The following is a 25,821-nucleotide window of genomic DNA, read 5'->3' on the forward strand; positions in this document are numbered from 1 at the left end:
GTGTTTCATTCACACACTGTAAGTAAAATCAGCTTGTGGCTAGAAAGACATTGTCTACAGAGATCAGTTCTGTTTTCCCACCAACTCTTAGCATGGGCATTGTCCATTTCCAGGAGAGTCTCTACCAAGACATTCCTTAAGGCAAAGCCTTAGACGCTGGCAGTGTTGTTGTGGCTTTTGGTCTTTTATTGGTGTGCTGTACATTTGTCAGAGGACTTTGTGGCTCTACAAATGGGAGGTGTGGGGCAGACATGATCCATGGACTGTCTGGATGAAACCACTGTTTGATTGTCTGGAAAACTGAGGGTGTGTACCTTCATGATTCTGTTTTACATGATGACTGCAAGTTGTTTTGACACAGGCATGCATAATCCATATATATTAGTGCTGCTGTAACTTTTTTAATAGCTTTTACCAGAGTTTTGGCTTTTGACGGGTTTTTTATGGTGAGGCTGTCAGGGCATTTTGTTCTGACTCTGAATATCATGATCATAAAGGTGGGTAACTAGCCAGAAATTTGAAGCTGATTTTTTTTTAAGTATTTGGCTCCTGTTTAGACAACTGGATTAAATGGGCAAATTTCCAGATGTTCTAGGCACTTGGCATGTCTATCTGCCATTCTTGGTCTGTACAGACCTACATTTATCTTCTTTAAAAAGATAAACAGGGTTGGATGGTTCCACAGCAGTATTTGCACACACTGGGGTACTGGGCATGTTAGAATAAATATGAGGGCAAATATTCAGGCCACAAAAATGAGCTGATTAATGAAGTAAATGAACCCATCATCCAAAACATAAATGGTGTAGTCCTGCTCTTAATGTTTCTTCTGATAATGGTGACCACTGATAAAAGCAGTGCTGAGTCAGAGTCAGAGCAATTGTTCCCCAGCGTTTGTGCATCAGGTACATTATAGTAAAAAATTTTGGGATTTATATGTAAGGTTGTGCTCTCAAAAGTCATCCCACAAGGGGAGGGGTGCCCAGGCCCACAGAGGGCAATGAAAGAGGTTTTAGTTGAATGTTGGGATCACCCCCTCCCCTTGATACACCAGCCCAATCCAGAGAGGATTCACTGGACATAGCAAAAGACTTTGTGGGGTAAGCAAAGAAAAAAACAACGGGGAGATAAATACTAGTAGAGAAGGTTTCCATACTGCATAGTAGGTACAAGATGGTTGCACCCCTGGACAACTATGTCCTGTGGTTTGTCTCATTGAATATGTCCGTTTAGTGACTTAGATGTTATATGAATGAATGCTTAAGTTTATTGTCTTCACTGGGGTTTGTGACATTGGGGTAAAACTCATTGCAGTTGCAGCACCCTCACCCCCCTGCTGAGTTTATTGAATTTCAAGGTCCTGGGTTTTGTCAGTCCTCCATCACAAGGAAGGAGGAGGAAAAAAATGTCACCTGAAAACAGATCGTGTTCCATCTTCTCTCCAGCTGCACTTGATCACCTTGAGCCCGAGTATTGCATTGGATGAGAAACTGAAGCCGACCTGAAACGCTCCTAACTTGTGGGTGTGACTTGCGGGACTGTACCGGCTGAGCTGCTGTCGGGGCGCGGTGGCTGCAGCAAGGGCGGGAGGGAGCGTGAGCCGGAGGAGGGTGGTAGCGGGGCAGGAGGGCCCGCGGGGGCCGGGCAGAGGGACAGTGCTGCAGCAACGATGAATCTCCGAGGGAGCAGAGCCGCAGGTCTCCAAGAAAGAGGTTGCCAAACACTCTGCCGCAACACACAGACGACACCAGACCTGGCTGGAGGCCCATTTTTTTTCCTCCCAAGCAGATGCACTTTAGCACTGCAGCAGCAGGTCCAGAAGTGCAGGCGGTTTGCGGCCCTTCCCCCTCCGCCCCGCGCCCCCGGAGCTTCAGCGGCGGTGGCGGCGGCGGCGCGGGAGCCGCCCCCCTCCTGTCCCCTCCCGTCCCCTCCCGGCTGGGCGGCGAGCGGCCGCAGCACGTGGGCGCGGAGGGGGCGGGCAGCGGGGGCGGCTCCGGGCGGGCCCGTGTCGCTGTTCCCGGCCCCGGTGCTGAACCGGAGCCAGCCCCGGCTTAGCGGCCCGCCCCGCCCCCTCCCGCGCAGCTGCCGGAGCAGGAGAAAGCGGATCCCGGTCCCTCCTCCTCCTCCTCCTCTTCTTCTTCTTCTTCCTCCCCGGAGCTGTCGGAGGTGGGAGCCGCTGCCTCGGGCAGCCGGCGGGCATGGACCGGGCGGCGGCGGGGCCGGAGGCGGCCGACGGCTGCTGCTCGCCGCTTGCATGAGTCGGCCGGGCGGCGGCGGGGAGTGAGGCCGGGCCAGGGGCAGGGCCGGGCGAGGCGGCTCCGGGCTCCGGCAGCTTCCCCCTCCCCGCCCCGGCCATGGCGGCGGCTGCTCGGCGGAGGCGCGGCGGGGCGGCGGTGCTGGGCCTGCTGCTGCTGGGGCTGTGCGCCGGGCGGGCGGCGGGCGGGCCGCTCCGCTACTCCGTGCGGGAGGAGCTGCCGCTCGGCGCCTTCGTGGGCAGCGTGGCGAGCGACCTGGGCGTGGACCCGCGGCGCCTGGCGGCCAGGGGAGCGCGGCTTACCTCGGGCAGCGGCCGGCAGTACCTGGAGCTGGAGCTGGGCCGCGGGGCGCTGCTGGTGCGGGAACGCATGGACCGCGAGGCGCTGTGCGAGCTGAGCCCCGCCTGCTTCCTCAGCCTGGAGTTGGTCATCGAGCAGCCCATCGAGGTGCACAACGTGGAAGTGGAGGTGCTGGACATCAACGACAACGCGCCACGCTTCCCCCGCCAGGATTACCGCCTGGAGATCAGTGAGTCCGCCGTGCCCGGGGCCCGCTTCCACATTGAGAGTGCCCAAGACCCTGATGTGGGCACCAACTCCGTGCAGAGCTACCAGCTCAGCCCCAGCCGCCACTTTGCCCTGGACCTTAAAGGTTTCCAGAGTGGCAGTAAGCTCCTGGAGCTGGTACTGCAGGAGCCACTGGACCGGGAGCAGAGTGCCCTGCAGCAGCTGGTGCTTACCGCTGTGGATGGTGGGGACCCCCCTAAGTCCGGTACAGCCCAGATCTCTGTGCGAGTTGTGGATACAAATGATAACCCACCTGCCTTTGACCGCTCCACCTACACCGTGAGCCTTCTGGAGAACGCCCCACCTGGCACGCTAGTAGTCAAACTCAATGCCTCAGACCCTGATGAGGGCTCCAATGGGGATGTGATCTACTCCTTTGGCAGCTACACCCCACAGAAGGTGAGGCAGCTCTTTAGTGTGGACCCACACTCAGGGGAGGTGCGGGTTAATGGTACTTTAGACTATGAAGAGGCATCCTCCTATGAGATATATGTGCAAGCCACTGATCAGGGCCCTGTCTCTATGGCTGGGCACTGCAAGGTGCTGGTCAATATTGTGGATGCCAATGATAATGTTCCTGAGGTGGTCCTGACCTCTCTGTACAGCCCAGTGCCGGAGGATGCAAAGGCAGGAACTGTAGTGGCCCTGATGAGTGTCACTGACCAGGACTCGGGGCTGAACAAGCAGGTGAGCCTGCGTATTCCCCCTGGCCTTCCCTTCACACTCAACTCTTTCAAGAATTCCTACACCTTGATCACCCAGGGCAAACTGGACCACGAGAAAGCAGCAGCCTATAACATCACAGTTACAGCTACTGACTCTGGGAGCCCCCCTCTGTCCTCCCAGAAGGTGATCCATGTGGAGATCTCCGACATCAATGACAATCCTCCACGCTTCGAAGAACCTGTGTACTCGGTTTACATCTCTGAGAACAACCCCCTCGGAGCCTTGCTGTGCACTATCAAAGCCACTGACCCAGATGTCGCCGAAAATGCCTATGTGTCCTATTCTCTACTAGCTGGGGAGATTGAAGGGCTACCTGTTGCCTCTTATGTCTCCATTAAATCCGATAGCGGCAATATGTATGCTGTCAGGTCCTTTGACTATGAAACACTAAGGGAGTTCCAGGTGGTTGTCCAGGCTCAGGATGCCGGGATCCCACCACTGAGCAGCACTGTCACTGTCTACATCTACGTGGTGGACGAGAATGACCATGCTCCACAGATTCTGTATCCTACCTCAACAAACACTTCAGCAGCCCTGGAGATGATCCCACGTTCGGCATATGCTGGATATTTGGTAACCAAAATTATAGCCATTGATGGGGACTCAGGACAAAATGCCTGGTTGTTCTTCCACCTGGTACAAACCTCAGATCCAGGTTTGTTCAGGGTGGAGCTCCATACTGGGGAGATTAGGACTACTCGCAAACTGGGCGAGGACAGCACACCTACTTTCAACCTGACGGTAGAAGTGAGAGACAATGGAGAGCCACCAATGTCCTCATCAGTAGCCATCACTGTTGCTGTGGTGGACAGAGTTTCCAGAATCATCCCTGATACAAGAAGGCACTTTAAAAGTCCGAGCAATTACTCAGAGATCACACTTTATCTCATTATCGCTTTGAGCGCCATCTCCTTCGTTTTCCTTTTCACAATCATTGGGCTTACTGTTATCAAGTGCTACAGATACAGTCTGTATGGGGAGTCCTGCTGTGCAGGGTTCTGTGGGGTCAGAGAACGGTGCCCTGCTGAGTTATACAAGCAGGCCAACAACAACATCGATGCTAGGTTGCCCCATGGTTTGAAAGTACAGCCCCATTTCATTGAAGTGAGGGGCAATGGGTCTCTCACTAAGACCTACTGCTATAAGGCATGCCTAACTGCAGGATCAGGAAGTGACACTTTTATGTTTTACAATACCTGTGGCCCAACAGGAACTACTGGTCCCTCTGCAGTGATGACCGAGAGGCATCTGACAGGACAGAGTGGGCAGAGTGCACAAAACCTGATCATACTTAAAAATGACTCCATTACTCCTAATGAGGTGAGGCTGCATTGATAAATGGCCAGCACAGTGCTCTGAGAAAATCTGTACTTAAGAAGAGATTCAAACTGGAAAACTCAGATTACGCCCTTTTAGGCTCACTGACACACAGCTATGAAACATGGTACTAACGAATCTAATCTGTGCAATGCATTTTGTTTCTAGGTAAATACTGGGACTTTCAGGGTCCATTTGGTAAGTTCAGTGTATGCATCTGTTGTTTGAGATTCACTTTGCGTTTGCAGCATAGGCTTCATAGTATATTGCCTCTTTCCCTTTTCTCTTGCAGATCTAAAATTGCCTGCTGCCACAGAGTGCTAGGGAATGACACATGTGGTCTTAAATTTTTAGTGCTAAAATTAATATTGCAGGAAAAGAAAATTTAAGAAGTGATCAGCCTGGAAATCAATAGATCATGGAAGTTATAAACGTTTGCTACTTCATTGATTTCATACCTAGGCAAAGATGTTGAAGTTTTGAATTTGGGTCATTACAATACTGTGCTTTGTTTACTAATGTGGGTGTGTTTTAGTTGTCTGAAAACTGCAATCCTTCTTTTGATAATATTTGTTCTACCCGGTGCTGCATTTTGTGCTTTCTGGACAGTGACAATTCAGTGACATCTTTGTAGGGAATTACAGCAAGTTACCATCGTTACGTTACAGTCTGACAACTTCTAACCTGCTGGGTTGCTATTAAAAATTGTTTAATACCTATGCTTTGACTAGCAGTGTATTAACCTTTTTAATATTTTCCCACAGTGAAGAATTAATGGTTGCTTTATGCTGGCACACAGGCAATCTGCAGCTGGTGTGAGGTTTGCATGCTCTGTACAGTTTTCTTTCTACATGTATTGGAACTAAACCTAGAAACACTCCCAGGAGAGACTAATTCTGGTTCACAAAAGGAAAATTTTGCAATTACTGTGTGTTGTTTGTACCCTACAATTGTGGCAGGTATAAGATCAGTTCATGCATTTATGTGTGCTATGCCTCCAGATGAGGGAAAGCTGGGGGAGTAACTGGTGAGATAGAAAGGAGCGTGACTTCTGTATTCTTGCCACAGAAATATAATATATTTATTTGTTTCTTTATATTTATTCATATATGAAGACGTTAGCATCTTTTGGAACTGTAGTTTATTTACACAAAGATGCACAGATCTTAAGGACTAGCAAGTCTTCCATAAAAATGCTTTTCATGTTGTAGTGCTCATCTATTCAAAACTAATCCATTTAAAATTAATGCAGTGTGTTTCTGTAAATCACAGTGTCAGAGTATGGGGGGAAGTATTTTTTCTCTTTCTACACAGTTTTTGTACCTTAAAATCTTTCTGAGTATAATAAACTGTATATCTGATATAGGAGGGAACATGAGACATGCTCTATAAGCACGTACACTGAAGAGTCAAAGAGTGAAATACATCTGATTTTCTGGGGGGAAAAAAAAAAAAAAAGGAAGGAATAATTGAAAATGACTTCACTTTGGATGCAAGACCAGTAGGAAATTAGTTTAACAGACAGATCCTATCACATTATGGGAATCACTCCACTGAATGCAATGAATTTGCAAGTTTTGAATACCAGTGGAGATCAGGCAGTGACAGCAAAGCCAGCCTAAACCTGGAGTAAAGAAGAGAAATGTATAGAGCAAACAGAATGCCTGCCTGTGTGGAGTTATGATCGAAAAGGGGAATCAATTATTCAAATAGTTCTGTATGACATAAACAGAGGTGAAATTCTAGCAAGTTCTATTTGTCACGAGTTCTTTTCTTAGCTCTCTGCTTCTTAAACTGTCCTGGGGTAGTAGTACATACTGTGAAAATGTATCAGTGCCTGGTGTACATGAGAAAATGGCTGAATCTAATGGCTTTCACTAATTACTAGTTCCTAGCTAATTACATACTATAAAATCCTGTCTTTCCCTTGTTTCAAGCTTAGCATATGCACTGAATGCCAGCCATTTCTTAGGAACACTGAATTCTGCTTTTTAAGGATAATGATCTTTGCATTACTAGAGCTTCAGAGATCCGCGTTTCTCTTTTTAGTTAAAGTGAACTTTAAATCAGTTTTTAACAGCCCCTGCCTTCACCTGTGAAGCATAACAAATGTGTTGATTTACAAAGTTAGTGTCTGATGTGTATATTATTTCTGGATAATGTGAAAAGGTCTTTTTTTTTCCGTTTTTGGAAGTTGATCTTCTATTAGCTGTTCAGTTATGAGGGTGGGACCAGGTGAATGGGCTTTCTATGCATGCATATTTTACACAGGGTTTAACAAGGGCTAGTATTTTGCAAGTGTTGTTTATACAGTGAGATGAAAAATATTTCAAAGTTATTTGGGATTAATCTCAGTAACACTTGATGCAATAAGGCCTTTGTCCTTTTCATATTTGCTAATAAGGTGAAAGATGTTAATAATTACTGTACACTAAGTTGTGATTGACTTCACTGGGTCATTAGAAGGATGCAGTGCAAGGGAAGACCCAGTGTATGAAGGTTAGGTAGGAAATTATTCTGTCTGTTGAAATGCTGATTCCTGTGTGACTTCTGACTTGTATGGCTAGTGTTGTGATGGTGGAATGGGAGCTTGTTTCTGCAAGACAACCTGTGCTTCTGCTTTCACTCTACTTGCCTGTATGGTCCTTTATAGGTTTATAAGACCATCTCAAGCCAAGTGTCTTTGTGAAAGAAGAAATGTACTAACACAGCTGCACTGAAAACCTCAGAAACAGTTACTGCTGGCAGGAGTTTGATAAGCATCAGAATGTAGAATTATTGTATATCGTGCTCTCCTCAGCTGGATAACTACTGCAGGGTGACCAGGCAGCAGTGTGGGCAAAATACAGAGATAGCAAAATACTGTGGCTTCATTGCTGGCACTGTGTGAGGTTATGGGCAGCCTGCGTTCTTGCCTTTTGAAGGGGAGGTGCACACGTTATGAAGGGGGTGTGTGAAGATGTGATTTTTTTACAGCAATGATCCATCATTTTCAGGAAAGGTTTCAGTGCTTTAGTCTGGAGTCCTTTTCCTCATATGCCTGTGAAGATGCCAAGTGATGTCTATGTAGGGTCTGGTCCTTGGTTTATGTTTTCATCTCTCCCATCTTGTTCTTACGTTCTGTGCGGTTAAGCTCGCTTGTTATGTCTTGCATCTCATTACAACCTTTTCCCTTTAGTGCAGGGGAAAACTATCAAACCAACATGCTGTAACAGGAGTTTCTGCTCCAGAAGGCAAACTGGCACATTCCTAATGATTAGTGGACAGTCTGAATACTTGATAGAACTAGACATAAACTCTTCTGATCGTACATTTCCTTGTACCCTTTTTTGAGTGGTGATACATATGGCTGACAAAATACAATGTTTTATGTGATGTTCAGAAATAAATTAGCCTGGTACTTTATACACACTTTTCAGAAGGCGAAACAAAAGCTGCACATTAGTGATGGTAAGACCCAGGGGTTCACTGGAGTTCTACGGCTGTTTGCTCTGCTTCTGGCTCTTTCTCTGTATTTTGCACTTCAAAACCAGCTTGCTAAACACCAGGAAAAAACAAATAACACTTGAGGTGAACACATCTTGATACTGCTTTAAAATGCAGGCATGTTTTGAAGTGTCTAGATCTAGTAAACCCACAGCATTGTCTGGAGCAGTCTTTCCAAGAGATTTCTCACAGAGGCTTTAAAGGTATTAATGGTGGAATATCTTGCAATCTCAGTTCAAGAACTTAAGCCTTTAAGAAATTCTCCAGCCCCACTGACATTGTAAAGGTTAACTATAAATGTTTGTTCTTTTGTTTAGTGGTAGTATCTGAGCCTGTTCTGTGTTTCAGGGCAGTCAGACTCTTGGTTTGATGCTTACTGCTGTGCCGACAGAAATTTGCATCCAATATTAGGCAGGGGTGTTTTCCTTCTCTCAGAACTCATTGAATATACTTTACAGAAACACTTGACTGTTCCCTTCACCTTAATTTTCTCAGAGTTAGGAATGCAAATGAACACTGCCAGGAAGAAAATCTTGGGACTTCTGAATTACACCCTTCTCAGTTTCCATTCTTATTTCTTGTATGATAAACACATGTTCAGTCTATAAATAGTTTGTTCTCCACATCAAATTAAGTCTAAACATTTACAAAAGGAAAACAGGAATAGAAACTTCTGTTTCCCCACATCCGTCAGCATTGTCTCAGTGGAAAATAAGCAGAGCTGTATGTGGTCAGGGGTTCTGAAAAGCCTTTTATTATTGCTTCAAAGCCGATACATTTGATAAATATATCTTATGTCACTCTGTTGTGTGTTTGTGTGGAAGTAGGAATGGAGTGGGATGCTTTTAGCAGCCTCGTCATCTGGTAACTGTTTGTAAATATTTGAGTCACACTTCTCTACCTCAAGCAGACCCTGTTCTAATAGCCACTGAAGTGAATGATAGCCTTTGCATCGATGTTCATGAATACAGGATCAGGACATTAAAAACATTCAGAAATTCCTTCTATCCCAAGGACAAATTCTTATTGTGTTAAAGTATTAGCTAAAAAGAGAACTGAGCAAAACATTTGTCACAATGTATTTTCCACTAAACTTATTCTTCATGAACCAATGAAATGATTCTTAAGTTAACCCATGCTTTGCAATTTGAAAACAACTGTGTGAAAATTTGCATAAGCTTTTTTGCTACTAAGGTGGCTCCATTTTATATTATAAGTTCACTTATCAGACTTTCCCGTAGGGTTGGTTGTTTATGACTAGTCACATTAATGCTTGTGGTTATGTGGTTGGCAGAATGCAGCCCTAGGAGCAAACTGCTGGTGTGAGGTGTTCACTTGGTGCAGTGACAGCCACTACTTCAGGCACCTGGATAGGTTTTGACTCATCTCATGACTATGATGATGTGTTCTGTTACTAAATCAGAAAATACAGGTGATGTGAGAAATGGGGAATGGCTGATTACTTCTGTGCTGGATCGTGTGATTTTTCTCACCTCCACTGATGTGGTAAGGACAGGACCACTGGACTGGATACATGGCCTCCAAAAGTCTCTGAGGGAAATGGCAGGCTAAGATTACTTTAAAGCTGGTAGAATGGGCTGGCATGTGATAAAGAGGGTCTTGTAAAGAGGTGGGAGCTGGGGAGGTAAAAGGAACAATGTTATCTTTGTCAGACTGTGTGATGTAGCAAGAGTATGGGGATATGAAACTGGGAAACATCTGAGCCACTTCAGAGCCTATATTCCTCTTTGTGCTTCTTCTCTGTACTCATGCTTCCTGGCCAGCTGTACCTTGTCCTGGTGGTGTTGATTTATGACACAGCTACATTTCTCACAGCAAAGCCTGTGACAGGGCTTTGCAGAGGAGGCCGCTGACAGCTGCTGTGCAGACTCCTGTCCCCTGGGACTGTGCTGAAGACACAGCTCTACATTGAGATGAGCCATATCATGTCATGACACAGTGACATGTCAATGTGGCAGGTTTCTGTGGGTGCTCTGGTAAAGGTGGACTGTTTGTAGCCAGAGGTATAAGCCAATCCAAGCATGCAGACTGTGAATGCCTGAATGATATATTAGAAGAAACATTACTGCATCTGAACTGGGGAAAGATATTACTGAACAGGTTTGCTGCTTCTACAATGTGTCACTTCTATTACTGGTCATGCCTTTTTGCTTTTCTTGCTCCTAATCCCCATCTCATTTAAAGATGTATTGAACCAACTTTTCTCATATGACCAGAGGATCTTAGAGAATTGGTCTGTAGTGGACAAAAGGAGAAGCCAGTTACACTGATCAAATTGGAATTTCACCAGTTTTGCCGTTTGGACATTGGCCTGTGATAACACAAGTGTGGGATAAACGTGTGTCTTGCTGAGGTCTGAATGTTCATAGCCAAGCAGCACACACATGATAAAACAGCGTGAGAACAGGTCTGGACAAAGGCTGACTGCTGCCCAACTGCCTGCTCCTCCTTTCTGTGAAGACTTCAAAAAGTAGAGAAGTCTCAAACATTGAATTTTTTAGTTAAAAACAAGAAACAGCCCCTGAAAGGTCTGAAAGTCAGCTGTGGCAACAGATCTTTCTATCTCCAGGGTATATTTTTCTGATCCTGTCCCCTCCTTCCTTCTTCTGCTCCTCTGGGAGCAGCACTACAGCCCTGTCTAAAGAGTAGTAGAAGGTAGAGAACTGTTTGAGAATAGCCACAAGATGCCACAGATTCTGGATAGTAACCTTTGAAAATACCACAATCTACTAATTGCTGCTGGTTTTGTTATATTGACATGGTGAATGTTGGTCCATGCATGTGGAGTGAACGAATGACGAATTCCTAGCTGATGAGTTTGTCCTGCCATCATCCCCCATTTATGATCTGGTGTCTGAAAGTTCCCAGGCAACAGAACATAGATTTTTGTCTTCCAGCCAAGAGGGTCTCAGCTGAAAAACAAAAATCTATATACTGTGAGCAAGTGGCCATTTTCCTCTTTTCTCACTCCTACCCAACTCATGTCAGACTTTTCCAGCTCTTTGATGTAATCTCACTTCATCTGTGTTTTGCCTGGGACTGTGGTAAGATTCCTTCTCCTCCTCACACTGCCTATAAGCCTATACAAACTAATAACCTGCACCTCTCAAACTGCACAAAAAGAGCAAAGGGGCTTTCTGCTCCCTCCATAGCCCACCAGTTCCTCTGCTATACAAAAATCCCCAGCAGAGGAAAAGCCAAATCTTCTGGTGTCAGCACCATTCATGCATCAAGAAAGGCAAACTCAGGAGAAGATCTGATCAGTGTGTATTATTTTCTATCCCCTTTCATTGACTCTTACTACATGGTTGACTTTCGAGTTGGTTTGATATCCCTGGGGCTGGGTCCAAAATGGAATGAATGAGAAAATGCTGGAACTGTATATAATGGGCTCCTTGTCAAGCTACTTTCTGCTAAACTCAGCAGAACCTGAGCATGCCAGAGAACCGGGGGCTAAACAGGAAGGAAATTGCTAGCACAGATGTTTAACGTGTGGTTGCAAACCACAAGCAGCCTCGTTCCCATTGTGTAACTCAGACCATAAAGAATACTAGGATGTGCATCATCCAAGAGCATCTCACTCTTGAGTGATGCTGGACCTGGGAAATATGGTGATAGAGTGATAGCGTAAGTTGTAATTGCTCCATTTTTATTTGAATAAAACCTATTGATCCAGGGAAAAGCATACCCCAAACCTCAAGAGGAAAGACAGAGTTGGCTTTAAATAATTCAGAGCATTCAACACTTTCCTTTTTTCTTTCAAGTAATGGGACAAAATTAATTTCTGATCTGCCTCCAATAGCTTGAAGAGAATTAAACCATTACTGTCATATATTATTTGTGTGTTTGGCACTGTGCAAGACAGACCAGGAATGAGTGTAGTCCATTATGTTTCTGGACATAAGTTTTCTCTTTGAATTCAAGTGCCTGAAGTTAAGCACTGGCTGCAATATCACCTACAGAATAATGTCTTGAGAATCCTGAGAAATAACCTAGTTATGTGCTTAGGGCTTAATTTTAAAGGACCTGAGCTTGCATTCTTTGGCCATAGTTGAAAATTATTCTGATGGTCCCCTGACAATGCAAAAGAGATTTTCTGGAGCAATTTTTGATCAACAGAGGATTTCTTAATTATCTCTTTATTTAGCAAGCCATTCTGCAGCAGGTCATCATCATACGCTGAGGACTGTTGATCAAAGGGTATTGCTGGCTATTTCCCCTTCCACCTCTTATGCCCTCTCATGAAGATGGAGAATGTAGTAGTTCTCAGTATTATGAAAGAACACATCTGCCTTTTATCAAAGACTTGCTGCAGTCTGCAAATCTGATACAATCTAGTGCAGTCCCCTGCAGTACACTAAGTGTTAGCAGAAACCTCACAGCTGACAGACCACGCTGCATGTTCCCCTCACGGGGGGGGGGGGGGGGGGGGGGGGGGGGGGGGAGGATTTTATACGTCCTCAGGCAGATGCTATTTGGTGCAGGAGCTTGAGTTTTCTCAGCTAATCAGGTAAACAAACAATGTGTATTATGGATTTATGGGGTTTTTTTTTCCTTATGCCCAGAATGTTGATGACTTTACAAAATAACTGTCCACCAGTTTCCAGAATTAAATCCATTCCACAGAGATCATCTCTAGCCAAAGGCCTTGGTGGGCAAATGAGTTTCTTTGTTATAGAGACAAATCTCTGTGTGTCCATTGTCTGAGTGCTCACAAAAATTGAGTAGTTCTGTAAAGATTCTTCTGACAAAATTAGCCAGATGCACATGCTTTTCAGCACGTTTAACATATATTAACAACATTATCCTGGGTTTTTTGTTTCTACAGCCAAAACACCCCAATCCTGACTGGCGCTACTCTGCATCCCTAAGGGCAGGAATGCAAAGGTATGTATGCTGTTTCCACACATTAAGGGGAATTCTGTCTTTGTTCTCTTGAAAAGGACAAAGCTGTCTGACTCTTCTGATGCCCTAACCTGACAATTTCTGTATAAGGACATGGAAAGCATCCGAGTTCTGCTGCTGTCACTTCCAATCTCCCAGTGTTGCAGATTCGGTCTGACTGCATCTATGGTATTATTATACTACCACAGATGTGTGCTTTTTTTGTGTTGACCTCCTGCCTTTTTATACATTGACTGTCAAAGCATAATTGCTCCAATTATTGAATTATTTGACTGTGATTAGACACTTTTTGTTTACTTTAAAGCTCCCTGTAATCATCAATGCTATGTTTCAACAGACTGTCTGCAGCATTGATGTGTTTTCCATCTTGTCTCTCATTACCATAAAAGTATGCTGCTCCTGCAGTCAGTATATTAGCTGCATGGTGCAATCAAGATGATTAATGCAGTTTAAAGAACATTTTGAAGATATGAGACAGATTTTCAGAGGAGGAAAAGTGAGGCTGTGTCCGAATCTCTAGGCAACTTTGAAAGTCCTCTGCCTAACATCGCAAGCACTTGGATATAAATTGTTACTCAGTATACCTGGAAAGCGGGAATTATAATAGAGTTGTTTTGTAGAGCCTAAATAAAATAGTATTTTTGCTCTCCCTTCCTGAGCAGATTAGAAAACTGGTTTTATATTCAGATGTAATCTGATGTGATTAATAAGACTATTTTACGGGTTTAGATGCAATTATAACACTGCAGTAGTTCCTGGTGGCACCACACAGTGCAGGATGGGACACTTTTCCCAAAATTGTTGGTGCAATGGGACTGTAGTCATCACCTTTTACCCATTATCCACAGGGCTGAAGAATCTTCATAAGGCTGAAGTCCAAAACTCAGATTCAGACTGTCCATCCCGGAGACTGTGCTGCATGTGGGTGAGGGCACAGTGCACCTCTCTGGCTGACTTTGGGACACTGTGTAAAAAGGAACTTAAGCCTCAGGACCAGGAGGAAAGAAAGAAGGAGCAAGCTTGATTCTGGGGCCCACTGGGCAAACTGATTTCTTTGTTTTTTGTTCCTGCTGTTATTTTTTAAAATTTCCCTGACTGCTTACTGAAAAATGAATAAACAGTCTAGGGAGCAGGATTCTGAAGCAGGAAGTCTCCTGCCTACCTGAGCATCTTATCCACTGGTCCTCAGAGCCAGACGTGCTCTTGTGATCCTGTGGATCTACTTTCCTTTCTACACAGAATTCAAGATCTTGCCTGAAGTTACTTCAACAATTAATGAAAAGTCAGAGCTCATTTAAAGCAATTCATCCCACAAGCAAGGGAGTTAAAGTCTTTCTGGGAAATTGAATGTCTTCATCTGTTTTCTCACACCAGCAGCCCCTGTCCTTACAAGAAATCTCAGGTTCTGAGACTGTGTGACCTGCCCAGCTGATGATTTTCATAAAATACTGATTTTTCATAAAACTTGTAGAAATTTGGTATCTGTAGGACCACTGACATCTGCCAAGTTTGATTGAAACTGCCCATTAAGTTCAACTGGGAGTGTGGAAGGGAGCTCAGAAGCAGGTGAGCAGAGGCAGGGACACAGTCACAGAATTCTGTTTCCCTAAGCAGTTGCACACAAATACCTGTGTAGTTTTGCATTAAAAGTAGCAGATTTTATCTTTTCCTTCTATGTAAGATGCTGGCTCATACCCAAATTGATGCTTTCAAGGCCAAGTGCTCACAATGGGACACTGTAAAACTTGCTGTGGTAGTTTCTGCATTCTCTTTCTGAATTGCTCACGAGAAGCATATAGTAATCAAGAAAGGTGGGATCTGTTAAAGTAGCATAGTGACAGAAGCTCAGAACTAACTCCCCCAACTTTTTATTATTTGCTTTAATGTTAGTATATCACAACAGCAAAGGTCTGTAATTTCCTTGTTAGCGACTTCCAGTCAATGAAAGCAAAGTGTCCTGCAAGTGTTTGTTTTATAAATTACGCCACAAATGTGTTTTAGTAAGTAATCAAAGATATTTTTTGCAAGTCAAAACAGCTAGCTCTCTAACGCAGCAGCAGGTTTTGTTAGCAACATGCAATGTTATAGCTGTAGTTGCACAGTGAGAAACAGTTACAACCTTTGAAAAGTAGCAAGAAAGGGAAACATTATAAAGCCCAGGTCAGAGGGGAACTGTATAATCTAACTACGATATGTGCTTGTTCAGTGCTGTGCATATGGAGGAGGCAGCAGTCCTACGTGGAGGACCAGGAGGGCCTGATCAGCAGTGGCCAACAGTCTCCAGTGCTACTCCAGGTAAGGTGTGAAAATTCAGAATATATGTGAGGAACTAATGTTAACTGAAGCAGACCACTTAATGTCTCCATCTTAGTTTTCTTCTGTTTTGTGTCTCTGAGTGGAGTTCTTGTAAATTAACCTGTGGAATCTAAATAGAGTGAAATAATAAAGCATAAAATATGTCTTTTTCTTTACTCAGTCTCAGATGAGCACTGGAAATCAGAGTCCTTGATGCCAGCTTTCACCCTGCCTTTGGAGGTTATTGGTTTGTCTAATGGAACAGTGGAAGGGCTTCACTTCTGATGTGTGTATTCAGATTAAAAATGTTTGGATCTAGGGCTGATTTGCCTTCCATTTCAAAAGAACAGTAAAACTGGGGTAGGAGCTTATCAGTTATCCCTTTGTTATTTTTAAAAACCCAGTAAGTTTCTTTGAACGTCTCTTCTCATTTTCTATGGTGAAATCAGACCTATTTTTTTGCTAGTTATTTTCATTCACTAGTGCACGATGATGGAAACTAAATTATTATTTTTTTGTCAAAATAAATGATCCAAACTGCATTTTAGAATGTAGTTTCATTTACTCAGTCACTGAGTGGTGACTTTACAGCAGTCAGTAAGAATTGACAAAAGGTCTTTACTGAGTTAAGAAATAAAAAAAAAAAAAAAAAAAAAAAGAAATCACCTGTACCTTTTGCAGTGCAGGCAATAAAACATTCTCACTTTTTGTGTTAGAGCAGGAATAATATAGAGACATGGTAGAGCAGCCAGTCAGTGGTATGATCAGCAGTTTCAATCGTGTTCAAACTAAGCTGTCAGTTTAGTGGATGCCCTGTGTAGGGTTGTGAGCCCTTTATGACAGCTCTGCGAGCATTGTGAGTCTTCCAGAAATTCAGATGAGGAGTGGCACTCATATCACAGAGGCAGGTCAAAGGCCGAGAAGTGGCATCTCCAACAGAAAAGATGTGAGAGATGCTTTATTTAATCCCTTTTGGTGCAAAACTTTCACTTGGTTTAAGTGGGAATTTTACCTGGATAAAGGACTGAGATGCAACTCGAGGATTTGCAATCACAGTTACAACAGGGTTGTCTGCAGAAACAGGTTTGGAAATGAATATGTTCTATAATGGGCCCCTAGGCTATAATTACCTGTTTTTTGTGTGCTCTTCCTTCTGCTGGAGGTTTTGCAGGAGGTTTCGTGTGTTACGAAGGGCACATAACTGTTTAGCTTGCATTTGAAAATGTCACCACAAGTACACTCTAACCTTTACAAGGGGCTCCCTCGGGCTTTCAGCTGCACTAATCATCCTTGACTGAGCACTTAGTGTACTACCTTACACCAGCTCCAATATGGATGCAAATATTCACCCAGACATTTGCTTGCTGGTAATGCAGATTTCTAAGTACCTGAATGTAAATGCAAAAGTAGGATCGTTCTGTCTTCTGAGGAGGTCCATTGGCATTTGGGTCCCAGAGCCCTGTTCTGCTACCCGACTCCTCCCTGCTGTTCCTTTTGGGACTCATCTCTTCGTTTGAGGAGCAGCAGTAACCCTTGGCTCTTATTGCTCTTTCCCTACATGACCATGCAGTAAATGCATCCCTGTCACACATGCTGCTTACTATGTTGGTGGCTACTTAAGGTGAAGAAAACTGTAAGGCACAGTGAGAGGAAGCTGGCAGGAGGCCCTGTGGAGCTGGGCAGCTGGAGAGTCCAAGTGCCAAGACTGTTTACTCTGGCTTCTGGACTGAGCATTGCAGACCATTGTTTCTCTGTGTTTTTTATTATATTTCTAGGTAATGTATTAAACAAGTTGTAAGAAATACCTTCAGTAACACATAATTTTCCTGCCATATAGGAAAATCTGACTAGTTAAGATTGCAGAATATCCGTGATAGTTACAGCTACCTTTAAATCCAATTTTTGTGAATCAGGTTCCTTGTGAATGAGTATTTTTTCCTACACGATGAAGACTGTTTGAGTTTTTTTGCTCCCAAGGGATTAGTGACCCTGACATAATGTTAATTATCCTGTTTTTAAGTGGGTTTCAGTTAATATTCTTCTTCTCTCTTTGTAAGCAAAAGCTGCAGATATTCCTGGTCCTTAATAGTAAACATGATTCATAGGGAAATCTCAGATTTGGTGATTGTAGCTTTGAGTATATTGTCTTGCATCACTTTTTCAGTGATTTACTACCACTGTTTTAGAATCCTATCTGCAGTTTCCCCGAATATCTCTTCCAGTGCTTCTTTCTTTTTCTGGCTTAGGTTCAAGACCTGTAATTTTTTTGTCAGGTTAACATACACAGTTGATGCTTTTCTGGAGAGATTCAACTCATTATGGTCAATTGAGTCAACAAATGCATTTTCTCCTGACATATCATTTGCATGTGAATGGAGTGCACCTGAGTCCAGATAAACTCCTAGCTAAGCTATTTGTTATCTCAGCATACTGTGGCAGCTGCAGGTCTTGACTTCTGATTACTAGAAACCACTTCCAAGCCTATTCTGTGTACATATTCTCCATGCAGTTGTTTTAGTCAATGGATTAATCCCAGTTTGTCACTAAACCATTCATTTAATTTAACAATCCACAAAAGCCATGGATAAGGTGCCTCACAGAGACAGATTCAGAGAGTTAATCAATGAGAGTATTCAAAGATGATGTCATAGAAGCACTTTAAGAAGATGAATAAGTGTTAAACCAGTAAATCCTTAATTCCTTCCTAATGCATAGCTGAACTTCAGTGTCACATGATGTGTCAACAAATATGTGTTCCCCAAGCAAAAACTGGTCCTCATTTGACTGACAATGCTCTTATTGACTTTATTGCATATTTCACCCATGCAGGGGACAGTGAATCTCGATTCATTTTTAACTGTCTTTGCATTTTCTTATGTACCAGTCCAATAGATTTTAGGTTTGTAGTCAAAATACTTCCAAGCAAGGTGGGACAAGAAGGCTCAAACTCCCTCTGGGTAGAGGATAACATTGGGTTTAGCTCTCTGGGGCATCTCATTTGTCCCCCACATGCTATATAGTGAGTCTGGGAAATGCAGACAGATTTCTGGTTTCTGCTCTATGTACTTCAGCAGAACTGGGAATTATATCAGACTTTCTATAGGTGACCACTAATCTGAGTGAACTTTGTTTTCTGGATGCCTAACTTGCAATAAATGGAGCTTGATTTGCAGAAATGGTGGGAGCTCATAATAGAAATGAAGATGAATTGAAACTTTTCTCTAAACATACTGAAGATTCTGAATGTCTTATACTTAGTTTAGAGATTAGAATTAGTGGGCATTAGACAAATCTGTATGTACTTCTCTGTGTCCAGGTTCCAATCTACAAAACAGAACTGGTAATGCAAGTGCTTCACAAAACAGTCTACATAAGACTCAGGAGAATTATAAGGTTTTTTGATGAAAAACAACCAGGAGGAATTTTAAATCCTCTATTCAATGTAGGCTTTATATGTGTGCCATAAATAAGGCACTGGGCCACACATTGCATATATAGAGGGGAAAAAATACTTCTATTCAGACAACTCTATAAACAAAAGAGGAAAGGACCTCATGGAAAAATCTGCATCTGAACTTTGGAAGCATGTAGGTGAAGATTGTGGCTGAAATACTGGCATCTCTGAAGTCCATGGCAAGTAGCCCACTGACATGAAGGAAGCTAGGATTTCAATGTCTAGCCTTACAAATATGCACGAGAGACTGAATAAAGGTTGCATAGGCAAATGGAGTCCTCAAACATGCTAATTTTGTGCTTCTAATTTTGCAGTGGTAACATTCTTCTAAGTAAATCTGTCACATTTGTTTCCTTTCCCCATATAATTTGCTGGGGAAGAGAGGTGATAGCCTTGTTTTTTAAAGCACTCTTATGAAAAAAGCAATTTTACTGTGTGAGAATCAGCTGATTTCAATATGGGCAGCCCTCCATGCTTGACATTCATGGTGCATATGTTTATCCCTTGAACTGGCCAAGTAAACAGCAGTAGTAATATTGGCTGCTGTTCCCTAAGAGAAACAAGCAAGAGAGACAGGTTAGCTGTGGGTTTCATAGCTACTTGAAAAGGCAGGGGAATATTATAACCAAGAAACACAGAGATCAACGCCAGGTCTGAAGAGGAGTGTATGTGCTATATATGTATTTTTAATGTATATATATAAAGTCTTTGTATAAAGACGTGTATCTCCTTGTGTCCTGTCACCCCAAGCCTGATTCTTTCAGCGTTTGTCCTCTGAAGTTTGTGTCTATCACAGCTTTCCTGTCTTTATTCAGTATTTCATCCTGCTGTTCCTTACCTCCTACTTAACTATGACCTTTTTACACATGCCATGCTAGCTCAGGATATTCCATGCCTATATATTCTCAGACTGTCCTGGTTTTATGCTGGTAACTACAGTTGCTCTGGAATAAATTTATGTTGCTCTCAGAGGATGGTTCCTGCTGCAATCAGCTGGAATGCAGAAGAGGTCCATTGATGGGGCATGGCCTGTAGAATAAGTGATGAATACTGAAAATTTAATGAGAAGCAACTATAAATATGGCAAATAAGCAAAGCTATCTGAAAGGTAAATTCAGTCTTCCTAGCAAGTTTTGTACTGCTGGTCTGGGGTAGAGACTTGTAAATGGAATGACTGTGGGAAAGCTGTGAAGAAAGGAAAGGGGACGCTTGCATGGACTTCAATTAAAAATGTCCAAAAATGCCTTGATAGGAGGAGGCATTATTATAATTATCTAGTGTAAGTTGTGGCATACACAGTTCTGTTTTTCACAGACTAATTTGTATGTCAAGCAAGTAAATCCTACTTGAATAAATAACATTCTGTCAGAAAGAGATACTCTCTTCCAACAGAACAGCATGAGAAGGACCCAGATAAGAGAGAGGGCAGTAGTGTAAGCAGGAGAGATCTGAGCAGAGAAATCTAAGAACATGATAGGGGACACCAGTAAAAATCTTGGAATGGGAAGGTGAGCACAGATGATCTGGTAGAGGGAAACAATTGGAAAAGGATGCTAGAAGGTTTACAGGAGGCAGATAGCATTAGGAATGGCACAGTGTAGACTCTTTAAGTGACTACTGAGCATAGGTCACTGGAAAGAAGATTGGCACAACAAGACTGGGCAATAGATTGTGATGAGGGGGACAGAAAGCCACACTTCAGTTAGTTGTTCTTTTAATGAAATATTCATTTGATCTGTCTGCATCTTTGAGTCGATTTAACATCAGCACAGAAGAAATGCATGATTTGTTTTTCAGGTTGACTCTTTCACTGTTGCAACAGACACTGTTCTTGGAATTCAGCAGGAATAACACTCCAGCACAAGCTCACAGAGAGCCACAGTACCTTCACAAGGCTCTTGGCCTCTGAAGTATTTTTCTAAAAATTCAGTTTAAAGAGAAAGAGTCTAAGAAAATAACTGAGAGTCATGAGACCTGAGGTATAACATATTTCATATGATATAGCGTTACACTCTGGTTATAAATGGGGAATAATTTATTCCTAAATGTCAGTGAGTTTCTATTAACTTTCTTCAAACAACCTTCCTTATCTAGAGAAAAAGGATCTAATTAAGCAGTAACTGCAAAGAATGTGCAGGAGCTGAAAGTGCTGCTTCTTTGAGAACTGTTAAAGGTTAATTTACAAATAAGAGCAGAGAACACTGGCTTAGCTTTAGCAGTTCATTGATTAAAGCTATAGAAGATAATAACTAATTAGCAACTCAGAATACAAAACTGGGATCTTGGTTTGTTGCAGACTGCTGCAGCCGTTTAAAATGGAAGGAGCTAGAAAATAGGACTGTGCACATTTATATCCATTATATTTATTTTCATTTATAACCAGTTTCCTATGGAATTTCATTATTCCAACTTTCAAAACCAGAAATACCTACATATCAAAATACCAGCCCTAAGGACCATACCCTAAGTGGTGCAAGAAACACTCTGATGATATGTATATTTTTAATGGAGAAAATAGGGAAAATACAGAACAGCCAATTTTCATGTCTCATGAAAATTAGTCTTCAAATTACTGATATAATAAATCCCCAAAATGAAGGTCATAAGCAGTTTAACTAGTTTCTAAGCCTACACAGTAAAATGTCATATAGATTTGGTTCACAGCCTCTTGTAATCATGGAAAAATTTATCCCCATAAAGCACACTAAAATCATTATTTAAAGCTGCAGTATCTCTACCAGCCCAGTAGTTTCTGGAGGAGGAAATCATGCCAGCTTTCTCATGTAGATGCAGAGCAATCACACTGTACTGAAATAGAAATAATCTGCAAGGACCATATAAGGCTAAATCCCTTTCTTTTATCTCCATGCTTTGACCTTGTTCACTGAATTCTCAAGTTAATTCCACCTAATTTCTGAGGCCTTCAACGTGATACACAGCCCTCAGTTTTGCCCTTACTCCCAGTACACTTTATTCCCAGGATACTCCCTGTATACTTGCTGCTCTTCAGCTTTCCACTTCTGTTTCCTACATCTTCACCTCTTTCCTGTTATTTACCTGGTTTGCCAAGCATGCATCTCTGTGTTCCTGTTTCTCTTCAAAACCTGTTTATTCCTTTCATTTAATGACTCTGGTCTATTCCTGCTCATCTGTCTGCTCTGTCTCCCCTCTGTATTGTTATTCCAGGAATGCTGAAATGTAGATCACTGGCTTGGCCACACATCACCTTTTCAATATTTCATACTGAACTAAGGATTTTCTGTGGTAAATGCTTCTGATTTCTGAGAGCCTGATGGAAGCTGGAGAGGACTGAGGATTTCAGATGCTGCTTGGGCCGAAGAAAAGCATTTTGTAATCAGAAAGATTTTTCAAAAGAACATGTCAAAAAGAATTTTTATGACTGATGCAGCTTGATATACTGATTATTATTTTTTTAAAAACTGATGACTGATCAGGAACTCATCTGCTTCACCACATGCAAAATATAGTCGAACCAGCAGTTTGGACTTTCAGTATTTGCAGCCAGGACTAGATAAATGAATAGGTTAGTTTAAATTTCTGTTCAGCTGAGTGGTCAAAGAAAGGAGGGGAAGACAGATTATGTTATACAGAAACTGCAGTCATGACTTGACTAATGTTAAATTTACTTTCTGTTATTTTGTTATTTTCCTCTTAGCTGCAAAAAAAATCATGACTGACCTGAAATAGCATTTATGATCTTTATCACAGGGTCCATTATTTTTCAGTGGAGTGTACCAACTAAATTAGATTACATGGATGAGAGATTTAATAGTGTGTGATAACGTTAGTCCTTGAAGAATCAGTGTAAGGACAAAAAAGGCTTCATCAGAATTTGAAAAATGCTAATGCTGGAAACTTCAAAGTTGAGTGGTCTGTTTGTCTTAATATATTTGAAGAAGACTTTGTTTTCATTTTGACTAGGAAAGAGAATGGTCTTGGAAGAGTTTATGTCTTCATATACTGTGGAGAATTCTTGATTCCACCTGCTGCAAAAATTTGTGAGAGGAATTAACCTTTCTCATTAGCCCCAGGCAATGCAGAATGCATTTGTGCATCTTGTCATTTAGTCAAGTCCCTGTGCATGTGCAGTCCTTTAATTTAGATTAGGGCCACATTTGTCCCTGACTGCAGCCAGCTGTTGAATTTACCAAAGTGGAGATGACCACATCCATCTTCTGATCTCCACATCGGGTGATTGTTCCACTTGCTTGAAGGTTCATGTAAGACTGATAGCTCCAGCTGGGATACTAATAACACAGGAGATCTGAACAGTTTCTAAAACCAGGAGTGAAATAAGAGTAATGGGAGCAAAAGGCTAGTGGTTTTCTATGACTGAGTAATATGAAGGAGGTCTTCCCAAAATGTGGGTAAAAGCTGCTGCAGCTCAAAACTTTGTCATTTGAAGGAGTGATAAAGCAAGAGATTTTACACAAGCTGGTTTTGGCTAGCTGGTTATAATTGCTATATTTAGGTGCTAGGAGAAAGTTTAATGACAATAACTCCTTATCTACTTAATTATTTCTTTCCTATAGTATCTCTTTGCTTCCTCAAAATGGAAGTTGCAGTTGCACCTGAAAAATGTGTCTCATTTGATAGCTGTTACTAACCGTATGCTTTACTGTTAGTAACTGTTTGTACTAACTCTATGTTTTAAAAACAAAACAACATCTCTTGAACAGTACCTGATTTTGATCATGGTTATTTTTTTTATGTTTGTAAAGGCCAATAGTTTGTTAACTCTTTTGAATCAAACACCAAAAACTCCAGTTGGTTTATCAGATTTCCCACCCTGATTAACATATCATCTAGAAGTTACGCATACCCCAAATGACGCTGTAACTGAGCCAAAAAGGGGGGGATGGCACAACACTCTCTACCAAAAAACACATTTGCCAGATGATGTGATTGGCTTGTAGACATCTGGTAGGAAATTATTTTGTAAATAAAATAAAGTCCAATTTTTCATTGCTCTAGGCATGTGCTTCTTTGTGATCTTGGTAACAATACCAGTGGGTTTGTCTTGCTTACCTACTGGTAATAATCTGTAGCTACACAGAAGACATGGATTTTGATTCCCATCTCTATTATTTTCTCAGAGGTTTCAATAAATAAATAGAAAAATCACTCACAGCTGTACTACCTTGGGTTGTGATCTTGTCAGAACTTATAAGCTAAATAAGTGTTTATCTGGTCAGTACTTCAGGGAACTGATGGTAATCAAATTGTTTCCACATGAGGTTACAGCTGCTTTATTTTCCCCCTGTTGTGCCTCCCTTTTGTGTGTATGGTTTGTTCCAACCCCCCACCCCCCTTCTCTATTGCTGTGGGCTTAATTTTATGCTTTTTAGATTTTTTTTAAAGAAAATATACTCAAGTAAATGTCAAAACAGCTTATGATATTCATGATCCCAAAGGAATTTCAACCCTGTTATCTCTTGCAATATACATTTCACTGATAGAAAATAGGTGGGTAAAATAGGGAGGGTTCTAAACAATTCTAAGAAATTTTGATCTGAATGTATTTATAGTACAAGTGATGGAGGGAGAGAAGAGGCTGAGGGAGTACAGACCACTCTGAGATATTGCATCTTCCCCTAATGGATGTCTGCCTGTGTACAGCACTTTGCTGTACACAGGGTCATGAATGTATTTTTCATGTGTTTATTTTTGTGACCAGGCATTGCTTCACCGTCTGTTACTAATGTTGTAGTGTGGCAGTGCCTCTCAGCTTAGATGGCACTACACAAAGCCCATACAAATAGCAAAAGACAAGCTTTGCCTTAAGGAATTTACCACTTACATGAGCAGGGCAGACAGTCTGGGAACACAAGGGAAAGGACATGATCATTATCCTGTTTTATAAAGGAAAAAAAAAAGGTGCAGAAAAATTAAAGTTATTCTTATCACAAAGTGCTCTGTAGCTATGCTGAGGCTGTGAGCCTGTTCAGGGCCATCCTTCCCTGCTCCTCTCCAGGCTGCTGAGCCAGAGAGCGCTGTAAGGTCAGGGCTTCCTGAACACGATGGGATTATTTTTTCGGCCTTCATGTTTCACTGCGGTGCTTACAGGCCCTTTGCCTGCAGTGCCAGACCTTTAGCAGCTCACAAGCCCTGCTTTTAAAGAGGCAAGCAGAGACTGGTTCACATTCCTCTTGGCCATTACATTTCTCTCCTTTGCACCTCCGCGATCTCTTAGCCCTATCCTTGCCGTGGTGGGACTGCCAGAATAGAACTGGACTGCACAAAGTAGAGAAAACAACACTGCAATGCCGTGCCTATATTTTCAGCACACATTCTGACTATTTGACCTGGACATGATGAATTTACTTTGGGAGATAAACTCTGAACTCATTTGGTCATTACTTGTGTGCACTCAGAGGGTGTAATGAGAGATGTAAAACAGTAACAGCAGCCCACAGAGGCATCCCCTTCATTATGGGGATTTAATTCTCAGAAAAATCAAGGCTCTGGCTGTGGAGGGAATGAATCTGAGTACAGTTCTCTGCTCTTGTCTTGTATAATTACAGTCACCCATCCCTAGAAGCATCCTCTCTTAGCATGCACACACAGTTAGCAAAATGACTGGGTTGATTAGGAAGAAAAAAACAACAACAAACCCTTTGCAGCCTTGTGGAAATTGTTTCTATGTGTTTATGCTGAGAAAAATCATGTGCTGCTTCTACTTGCAGAAGTAGATAAGACAGGTTCAGATAAGGCAGGGGAAGCTTGGTGCAGAATGCGGGATCTTGTTGGAAGCGTGCACATCCCAGCTCAGCA

At 42.5% G+C, this 25,821-nt stretch overlaps 1 protein-coding gene across 6 annotated transcripts in view; it reads left to right on the forward strand.

Annotated features, from left to right (window-relative positions):
* The window catches only part of LOC141965032 (protocadherin alpha-C2-like), a 106,354-nt gene that overhangs the window by 54,963 nt on the left and 25,570 nt on the right, over positions 1-25,821 (forward strand). For 3 of the 6 annotated variants that reach the window (XM_074916099.1, XM_074916098.1, XM_074916101.1), the window contains exons 2-3: positions 13,201-13,259; positions 15,484-15,572. In XM_074916099.1, coding sequence (XP_074772200.1) covers positions 13,201-13,259; positions 15,484-15,572 — 148 coding nt within the window. Of the gene's footprint in view, positions 1-2,057; positions 4,869-5,033; positions 5,064-13,200; positions 13,260-15,483; positions 15,573-25,821 lie in introns of those variants that run through there. The other 3 variants (XM_074916100.1, XM_074916095.1, XM_074916097.1) reach the window with 3 other exon arrangements.

This window comes from Athene noctua, chromosome 12, assembly GCF_965140245.1.
Source record: "Athene noctua chromosome 12, bAthNoc1.hap1.1, whole genome shotgun sequence".
Classification (NCBI taxonomy): domain Eukaryota; kingdom Metazoa; phylum Chordata; class Aves; order Strigiformes; family Strigidae; genus Athene; species Athene noctua.